Source organism: Gallinula chloropus, assembly GCF_964237585.1.
Source record: "Gallinula chloropus genome assembly, chromosome: 1".
Classification (NCBI taxonomy): Eukaryota; Metazoa; Chordata; class Aves; order Gruiformes; family Rallidae; genus Gallinula; species Gallinula chloropus.
This window is the reverse complement of record NC_140085.1, coordinates 70419035-70429487: the sequence shown is the minus strand read 5'-3', so window position 1 is coordinate 70429487 and position 10453 is coordinate 70419035. Positions and strand designations below refer to the sequence as shown.

The 10453-nt window shown below is 46.8% G+C and overlaps 1 protein-coding gene across 6 annotated transcripts in view; it reads right to left on the bottom strand.

The window, feature by feature from the left end:
• Positions 1 to 9035: 9035 nt before the first annotated feature.
• Positions 9036 to 10453, bottom strand: part of LRP6 (LDL receptor related protein 6) — a gene marked incomplete at its 5' end in the record, with an annotated part of 122083 nt that continues 120665 nt past the window's right edge. For all 6 annotated transcript variants that reach the window (XM_084276314.1, XM_084276315.1, XM_084276316.1 and 3 more), the window contains one exon: positions 9036 to 9775. In XM_084276314.1, the coding sequence (XP_084132440.1) occupies positions 9484 to 9775 (292 nt within the window). In that variant the 3' untranslated portion in view covers positions 9036 to 9483. The remainder of the gene's footprint in view (positions 9776 to 10453) is intronic.

Sequence of the window (10453 nt, the reverse complement as noted above, 5' to 3'; positions counted from 1 at the left end):
GCACGATAGGGCCTCGCTGCCAAAAGGCTTGGTGAGGGCAGCACGCAAGAGGTGTTTAACCCCCACCATGAAGCCCTTACGATCTCAGGAAGCATCCCAAACTGACGTGTTTTCTGCCTCACCAAGCCCCAGTGGTAATTTCCATACCACTGCTGCAGTCCTTGGGACAGAAGCAGCAAGGATACCTTCTCATGAGCCACATCAAGGATGGCCTGAGCAGAAAACAGCTTACCCCAGTTACCATCAGCAGCTCACTCAGCTGCAAGGTGCTGCCTTGCCCCACTCCCCCATATGCTGGTACTTTTGCCAGGTGGAGGAGGGAAACCAGCAGAACCATGGCTTCTTTGGCTTCTCTTCAGAAGAGCGTGTTTCAGGGGTGGTTTCTCCTCCAGTTTTAAAGACTGAGGAGGCAGGGAGAAACCAAGCATATCTCCAAGGTCACACAACCAGCAAACTGCCACATTGGCCTTGGTCTTTGCAAAGCCCTATCCAATGCTGGACCTGTCAGCTCTGACATCTTCCTCTTCTACCCTCTGTCACACAGGCAGAGACTCTCCCTTCCAGTCTTCATTCCCATATTTTTTTTCCCAGTGCCCAGGGTACGAGCATTTCATTCTGCCATCTCAGGCTCTACACTTAGACTAATGCCCAGCCCCGGCTCCCACCATTGTCCTTGTCCCAGTCTCACAGCTGCCACATCACCCAGGAAAAAACAAACCACAGTTGCATACAATAAAAAGACATCAATCATCTGGAGCAACTTATGGAGGTGACCCTTACCTGTCCTCACCTCATCCATACCTTGCTGTTCCTTACGCCATACGTCTCTGCCGGTGGCAAAGGGGTTGGACTAGACCACCTTTAAGGTCCCCTCCCTCCCCCACTGTTCCATGACTTTTCTGCAAGTGACATCAGGCAGAAAGCAGCCCTGCAAAACACTTTGCAGCCACTTAGCACAAAGAGAGCAGGTGGATGTCACACACCATGAGAGCTACAGACTGAAGTTACTTACAAAGGTTTCTCAACTGGTTTCTTCTTGTTTATCTTAAGAGAGAACCATCCCTGGAAACAGACAGGAGGCAATTGGCTATGGGTGTGAAGGCAAGGGAATGCTCTCAGCTCCTTCAGCACATCCCTTCCCCCTCAACCTGTACATGGGGGTTGAAAGAGGGGAGTTTATGTGTAGGATGCTAGGAGAGGCCTCTCAAATTGTCTCCTCTGCTCACTCCCTTCACCAGTCTGAAGTCTGGTATACAATCCTGCATAATGATTATTTCACACCTAGCACTGATGGGGTGCAGGAAACACAGGATTCCCTGCTTTTCAATCAGATTCCCCTGCCTCTTCACCCTGAATGGCCCCTTTCTCCACGTTTGACAGGTTATTCTCTCTATGGTCTCTGCCAAGCCAACCAGGCACACTCTTAGGGCAATCCTGAGGAGCAATCACTGTGCTGAGTGACTTCAGAGAGCCACCTGTAACAATATCTCTTCCTCTTATTGCCACACGCTTCCAGGTCTCTTCCTACCATACACTCTGCATCTCTGACTCATCTTCTTTTAGGCTTGACTTCCCTAATTGTCCTCCATGCCTGTCCTTGGAGAGGAACAAGGAGCCTGAAGCACAAACATGACATCCTCATCGCACCTCTCCTCACTCCCCACAGCCCTTCCAGCCCCATCAGTCCTCTCTGCCGCCTCTGACATGCAACATTCTCCTGCTACTCTTGCCCTGCAAGGGGAACCGGCCCAAGAAACCAGGAACAGCTCTTTACAGCACCAGAGGTGCAGGTGAAGGCTTCTGGGCTTTCCTTCTGGGACAGCTGGGATGCCTCACCATAGACCCCAGGCACCCCCGTAGCCAGCAGAGCCATTGTAGCCCCTTTATTCAGCAAACCACCACCAGGGACCAGCAGCTGTGGGAAACGTGTTGCTGGGGCTATGCAGGGAGAGCTCGGGGTGGAGGGTCACATAGACATTCCTGTTCAGCCACGTGTTCTGCAGGTTAGGGTGGCTATTGGTTTCTCAGCAGGGAGACAGGGCTTAGAATTTTGGCAACAGTGACAAACAGGCAACACTTACCCCATGAAATCCTCCCATCTCCTCCGATGCAAATGCTGTTCTTTACATCTCCTTAGAGAAGCAAACTTGGTAGTCTCTGCAGAGGGTCCCCCTTAAGGCCATGAAGAAGCCATCGTGCTGCGAAAGCAGAGCTGTGAAAGGTCACTGTTGTGCCACACCAACCCAGGCTGTGAAAGGTCACTGTTGTGCCACACCAACCCAGGCAACCCACGACATCAGACCTTTCCTACTAAGCGGTTTCTTTATGGAGCAGAAGGTGCGAGCAGGAGAGGGCTGGCAGCTCCCAATCCTTCCCTTTTGTTTAGCTACCACCATAGACCTTGTCGTGCCCTTGTCACAGGGGCCAGCTAAAGCTTATTTACCCAGACTCACAGTTCCTGCAGAAGAGAGAGGGGGGCTTTTGTTATTGTTTCACCTTTTTACAAGTCACTGAGCCCAGCAGTGTTCCCAACCTGCAGCACCAGGAAAAGGGACGCAGCTGCCGCACACAACAGGTTTGACACATCAGGTGCTGGCCCTCCAGCAAGCAGCTCTACCAGCTGCCCTGCCATTCCCATGCAGAGAGAGGTCTGTCTCTCAGCTAGCTACAGAATTCCCTCTGTGGAAACAGGTGGAACACGTCCAGCTGTTCTGCTCCAGGAACAAGCCTGTGGTTTTGCATTCTCACCTTCTTAGAGCAGCGCCGCCCATAGCAGCAGCCCAAAAACATATTAAAAAAAATTAAATCTTACTGTGCTCTTAGGGAAGGGTTCTTCTCCCTGGCATGATGCAGTGTGTCACCCCTCCCCTAGTAGGGAACGAATGGCAGGACCCCAGCCGTTCACTCCAGCAGTCACCCCTGCTCACGTGTGCCAGGAAAGACGCAGCAGCACGCAGAGGAAATCAGTCCTTTGGGGGCTGCCAAGTGGTCTGTCCTCAGATAGGCTGACCCTGTTCTCACCTCTGCTGTCAGAGTGGTTCCAAACAATGTTTATCAACACGGTGATAGGTGCTTATAAACATATGTTTTGGTTTTTAACCAAAGGAAAACAGCGCTGCGTCCCTCCCCGTGCCTGCTGTCTCCCGGTGCCCTATGGACTCGGTTTCAGCAGCTCTGCCACCTCTGGAGTCCCTGGTAACTGGCACAAGACCGACACATGGTGGAGCTGCAGCTGAAACACTGCTGCTGCCTCCTGAGCTCTTTTCTTTCCCTCTAAAGCAGATCAGGCTGGAATTCTTCTAAAGATTTAGCTCAAGCGGCTCGTTGATGGGGCTGATCCTGCTCCGATCCACACGGCCGCCCTGGTCTGCGCCTGAAGAACCGCGTTGGGGATGCGCCCCGATGTTTAACAGCCGCGTCTGGAAAAGACCGAGACTCAGGGAACACGAAACAACAGGGGTGCTGCACTCAAACTTCTCCCGTGTGACAGCTGCAGGGACTGGGTAAGAAAGGCAGCCACCGCTATAGTTTAAGGGGGGAAAAAGAGCTGGACATCATTCTGCAGCCCAGCACCTATCCACAGCGGGCATTCTTATAGAGAAACGTAGCACCCAGCAGCTCTAGACTAAAGGCTCATTTTCCAAGGCAGAGTAAGCCCAGGACCTTGAAATAAAACAATCCTGGCACACTGGCTGAGAGCAAGCAGCATTTATTTGTGTTAAATGCAAACGTTTCAATCCTGATTTAAACATCAGCTGTCTCCACAATCATCACCAGGCATCTCTACTCTCACAAGGATTTATTTGGTAAAAACGTCTGGCTTGTATTATCCGGAAAACCAACCCAAGTGATCAGTAAGGGAGACTTTCAGCTTTAAAATGTATACAGTTGCAACGCAGAAATCACAGAAATCACCAGCGCTGCTGGATGTCAACTGTGTGTTTCATGCAAATGCATCTGGGTTTGCAGAGTCTGCCTACTGCACCACAAAACCAAGGACATCCTGGCTTCTATAGAGAGGGGACATGCCCGGATTTTACCTTTAATTATGCTTCCTCTGGATGCTGAAACAAAATGAAGAATACTCCTCTTTTTTCACTCTTAGTTTTATTATAAAAATCAACATTTCATTTGTTACAACTCAGTTTATAGTAATAATCAGAAAGGATTTTTGTACAAGGTTTATATACACCTTACAAGTAAAGCACTTTATTTTACAAAAAAAAAAAAAGAAAAAAGAAAAAAGTTAGTGAATGAGTGAATAGGGCTGACCAAATGTTGGTCATTATAATATAAATACATCCTTGCAAATCCATCGTACCAAAGTTGATGAACAAGAGACACCAGCTGGCTTTAAGACAATGACAAACAGCGATTAAAGCTTACAAAAAAGAACAAACAAAACAAAAAAAAAAAAAAACGAAAACAAAGAGTAAAAATCTGAAAGCAGCACCAGATCCTTCACTTGCAAACAAGGCTAGTTCAGCTTAAGGCTGGTGGTATCCTCTTCACAAAAAGACACTTTCATTTCCTCTCTGCTGACTTCTTAACTGCCTGGCTTAAGGCTGGGCCATTTTAATCAGGACTTCAAAGCCGCTCCTTGATCATTTAAAAGAGGGGAACAAGACGGCTCTTCTCTCCTAGTTTCACCCCAACAGCCAGGATGCCAGTGCTATTAAGACAATCCCTGGCCAGACTCGGATAAGGCTGGTTTACTTACCTTTCCCAAGCCCAGTTTTGGATCACCCAGTCCCTAAAAACGGTGTGCTGGCATCATCTGCTGAGCTGCCTTTTTTAAAGATGGGAAGCAAAGAAAATGGACCATTTTGGATTGCTACGGGATTTCATTTGACTTCTGTAAGAAAGGGAATGTTTTCCAGTCGTTTCCAAGCTATTAGGTCACTCCTAACTTATTTTCAAGGTGCGTCTGTCACTTGCCAATTAAATTATATGTCAGTAACATCAAGTTAAAGCAATAACCCCATTAAAGGCAGTTTAAAACCCCCTCTTGGCTAAGAAAGCCATTTCTGAATGATGATGTTGGAATTGGTTTTGCACCCAATCTGGTAGAAACAGCAGGTAACCTGCTACCTGCCCAGCGCCTGCTCAGAGCTGGATTCTGCCCCGAACAACACTGTGTGGCAAACATGCTCAAGGCAAGAAGGCTGGGGGGGAACAAAACCAGTGTCACTTCTCAACAGGTATTCTGAGGAAGTCAAACCACATGTGTGACCAGGGAGCTCTGTAGCTCAAGTGGTTCCCCCTCAGAAGGGTGGTGACCATTTAATTCAAAGAGATCTGCCAAGCACCGAGCCATGGAAACCCTCGATACGCAAGGCAGTGGCCTGTTCTCCATCTCAGGACAGGCTGAACTGGTTTAAAGTAAGCCAAATGAATCTGTGTGTAAGGCTGGATAATCAAGCCATTCCTAGAGTGTGGAAATAGAGAAGCACTGCAGAAACTAGAGACCAGAACACCAGAGCCCCTGAGTGCAATCAGTCGGGATTTTCTGCATGCACCGGAGCTTTTTCCCCTTCAAAATCACACAAGGACCACAACAGAAACCAGAGGGGTTTGTACAAGGACCTTTGTAGCTACAGAAACCAGAGGGGTTTCACTCATGTGCAAAATAGACACCAGAAGGGAACACTATGAAATTTAAAAAAAGTGCTTCCTCTCCTGCCTGGCAGGACAGCCAGACCCCCTTGGGAATGATGTGTGGCACGGCAGGTATCATTTTAAGAGGCAAGATTTGGCCTCATTACTGTTGCCATTAGGTCGTATTGAAGTTGCCATTTAAACATGTGAAGCTGAACGTGCAAAGTTAGTTTTTAAAAATTGTGCTGTAATGTCCTTATTTTAATTTAATTTTTTAAAAAAATATATTGTTTTTTTTTTTAAACCACAAAGGCCTGTCCTTTCCCTGACTGAGCATGCCAGCTATTCCATCCTCAAGGCACTCAGCTGTGAACACTCCCCCTGTGTGGCTACACAGAGGAGGAAGCACACAAGGAGTACCTGTTTAATGCCCCTCTATGCCTGATGCTGTACAGATAAGGACACTGGTTACTTCTGCTTAGCATGAAGACCATGAGCAGTTCCACTAACATCAGTGAGACCACTTCCAGGCTACAAACCCAGTTCAGCGATCTCCTGAATTGGCAGGTGGGGGTGTTACCCACATCACAGTCAATTTGGGAAGCAGGAGAAAGCTGGATCCTCACTGGGGGAAGGAGTGAATAGGAATCACGACTGGCTCAGAAGGAAATGGTTCAGTCTCAGTACCCAACCAGTCTATAGTTTATCCCCTGGGAAAGCCTGAGCTGTGCCTACTAGTTGCCTCAATGCTTTTGTAATTTGGAAACCTGCCCAAAGGGTACTTCACAGATCACTGACTCTTCCAAAATTTTACTCTAGATTTGCAAGGGGATGGATTTTCCCAGTAAAGGCAGATTGCAGCTTCCCACTAAATAATTCTTTGGTTAGTCTAGACGAGAAGCAGCCTTCTCCCTGTGCTGGCCATCTTCAGCAGAAAAACAGAGCCTGCCTGCTTTCCCCTAATTCATGTGACTCTCCCAGAGGCAGATCACCCCAAATATCTCATGCACACACTGAAACATACAAATCAAAAAGAGCTGATCAAATCCTACCCCGAATTATTTGTCCACCTCACTGACTTCAATCGAGTTATATGCGTGGGCATAAACTGGTGCAGAAGGCAGGCAGCACAGTCCATATGCAGAGAGCAGCTTTCTTCCTAAGAGCCCTGGCTGTAATTAAGGTGCTTAAAAATTTACCTGCACAAAGTCCTCCCCGAGAGGAAGCCTTGGTGAGGCAGTCAAACTGCACCAGGAAGAGGATACCACTCCTTAAGCTCAACCACCTTAGAAATTTTCAAACAGAAATTGGCACGCTGAGAAAAAAAAAAAAAAAAAAAAAGTCATTTTGCAAGAAGACACCATTGCTGTCGCAGTACAAGCACCTGGACTGAGATACAACAATGCAATATTCTTCTGAGTTCATTAGTGCAAGTTTCCACATGTGAACCCCACACGGAATGCTGCACGTGAAAAAATGTAAACAACAGAGAAGTGTCTAATTCTCATCGGCATGCCAGCCTCGACACCCCCGCCCCCACACCCCTGCCCTCCCTCCCCCCCTTCATATAAATGGTTTTGAGTTCCCTTATAGTTCACAATACCCTCCTCAACATCCATCCTGCTGGAGAATGCAAACAAGCTTCTTCAGCAAGGCAGAGCCAGAAGAACAGCTACCACGATTCCTAGATACCTAGAATGAAGCTGGGCAAGAAAACCACTTAGCACGCTAGATCCGGAGATGAACTGCAATAGCTTAGAGACCACCAAGGCTTTGTAAAGTTTCCTCAGGTAACCTGGACTACTAGAAAGACCCTTAGTTACAGCTGAAATCCCAAATGCCAGTTTCCCCTGGAGCTGAAACCAAGTGAGGCTCCAGTGCTCCAGATGAGTGGCAGCACTAGCAAGAATTACTTGTCGCTAATCCTGCCAACGGCACGAATTAAAGCCCATGCCACGTTCTCAGATTATTTCTCTTAGTTGGAACTGGCTGGGAAACAAGCAACAAGAGTACAAGAAAATCCAAACAGCACCTCTGAAGGGTACTTACACCCAAAGGGTACGAAGCAGAAGCTCCTCATTCAGAGGGCCAGTCTTGGAAGGCATTGGAGCACCTTCAACTTGGATTTGATGTCAAGAGAAGGTGCAAATGTGACATGCCATCTAAGATCAGGTATACTGTGAGCTCCACTACAGCCAAAGCAAATTCAGAACACTGCACTGGAGTCAAAGAGGAGTTAGTAATATCCTAGGCTGCCCCTCAACCTACACAAAATAATGTTTTCACTTGATTATATAATCCCCCTGTCAAAATCACGGTGGTGAGGTTGATAGAAGGGGCTAAATATGATAATATACAAAAATAGAGATGCGAATATAAAATGGTTTGGTTAAGAATATCTTAAAATTTGACATTCACAGTGGTTAATACTAAAGTATTAAACTCACACCATGCAAAAGAGGAGGTATGTCAAAATCATACTGAGAAAAACCGACTTTACCTAACACAAAGAAATCATGAGCAGTTAATACAGCACGGGAACCCCTTCCAATGATCAAAACATCTATTTCTTATGGACAGTTGCTCCACTGAAAGTTAAATGCTTCCTTACTAGGAAAAAAATAATATATATATTTATATATATATATTTATATATATGATTTTGTATACTGTTGTATCAATATACACTGAAAGTACTGCAAGGATATATTATTAATTTACAGTAAAACTAACAATCCATGGTTAAATTTATAGTTTATAAATATGCTGTCTATATTATATGTGGTATAAAAATATTTGACATTTTGTGGGCACTAGGTCAAAATAGGGTTTTCTTTTTTTTTTAAGGGACTAAAAATCATTCAGGTATATGCATATTACCCTTGTCAATGATGTGGAAAATTGTACTGACCTGGTACAAAACAGAATCCTACCATGTCGGCAAACTGAAAAAGGTAATGTAGAGCATGACACTCACTGCATGACAAGGCTAATTAAAAGGGGGGAAAGAAAAGAAAGAATTTACAGCAGCCCAGTTTTAGCAGTACTTTAGATAAGGATATCATGATTTAAAGTGACACAGGCAGGAAGAAAGGATGCACAAGAGATGGGAAAAGTGGTAGAGAGAGAGGAGAAGAAAAAAAACCCCAACTTTAAAATAAACCAAACAAACTCATTTAAATTCCAGAAGCGAGGAGAGAGCTATAAATGCTCTAGTTTGGTAAATGCATTAAGGAAAAACAGAGGTGTATTCATTTTAAAAAGTGTGATTGTTTTTCTGGATTCACTGCTACGATTGCTGTATTCCTGTAGAAAACAAAGCCCTTTGTGTAAGGTTAATATCTGTCCTGACTGCGTTTTCAAGTTTAACTTTAGTTGCTGGCCCTCTGTAGTTAACATAGAGGTTATTTGGCTACTTCCAAGTATCTATGGTATGCTGCTCTGAGACGGAATTCTTTATTATTAATGACTTTAAACATTTTTGGTATTGACAAACCCCATATCTCACCTTGCTGGACAAGTAACACATCCGAGTCCTTCCATTTCCTTATGTGCTCAGTCACTTCACTGGATTAAGGCATGTTTTTGTGTTACATTTGCAAAAATAAAAACTTTTTGTACAAATGTCTGGGTTCTTTTATACAAAAATTTTTCTTCTTATGGCACAAGCAGCAGCTGCTGTTTAAGAAAATATATAAATATCCTTTTTTTTTTTTCTTCTTCTGTACAAATATCTTCAGTATTCCTCCACCCCATTCAATAACATTTAACTGTACACTGTCTTACCTCGCCCCTTGCCGAGAGCTCCCTCCCCCCTCCCCAGAAGAATGTTTTGTATTTACACTTTCAGGGCAGAGGCAGATAACGGGGCGGGGGGGCTGCCCCTCATGAGGAGTCCGTGCAGGGGGACGGCGGTGGCGGGTAGAGGTGGTGGGAGTAGCTGCGCTCCGTGTAGGGGGAAGGCGGGCAGCTTTCGTAGTTCTCCTCCGCTGACAGGTACTGGCTGCGTGGGGTGGGTGGCGGGGGGACAGGCTCTGAATCATAGTTCAAGTCACTGGTGTAGCCCTTGGCCGTGGCTGCTGTGACCCGGCGGCTGGGGGCATAGTCACTGTCACAGACATCTGTGCTGCAGGGCGTCGTGGGAGGTGCAAAATGCCGGTAGCTGTAAGGCCTGTAGCTGCAGGGGGGAGATCATAGAATTATAGAATGGTCTGGGTTGGAAGGGACCCCAAGGATCATAGAGCTCCAACCCCCCTGCCACAGGCAGGGACACCAACCTCCAGGCCTGGATCTACACAAGGCTGCCCAGGGCCCCATCCAACCTGGCCTTGAACACCTCCAGGGGCGGGGAAACCACCACCTCTCTGGGCAGCCTGTTCCAGCCCCTCACCACTCTTTCTGTAAAAAACTTCCCCCTAATATCTAATCTAAACCTTCCCTCCTTTAGCTTTAGTCCATTCCCCCTTGTCCTGCCATTATCTGCTCTTTTAAAAAGTTGATTCCCCTCCTGCCTATAAGCTCCCTTCAGGGACTGGAAGGCTGCAATGAGGTCCCCCCGCAGCCTTCTCTTCTCCAGGCTGAACAAGCCCAGTTCCCTCAGCCTCTCTTTGTAGGGCAGGTGCTCCAGCCCTCTAATCATCCTTGTGGCCCTCTGAACCCTCTCCAACAGTTCCACATCCTTCTTGTATTGCGGGCCCCAGATCTGGACACAGTACTCCAGATGGGACCTCACGAGGGCAGTGGCCAGCAGGGAGAGGGACAATCACCTCCCTGTCTCTGCTGGCCACTCCTCTCCTGATGGAGCCCAGGATACCATTGGCCCTACGAGCTGCAAGAGCACACTGCTGGCTCATGT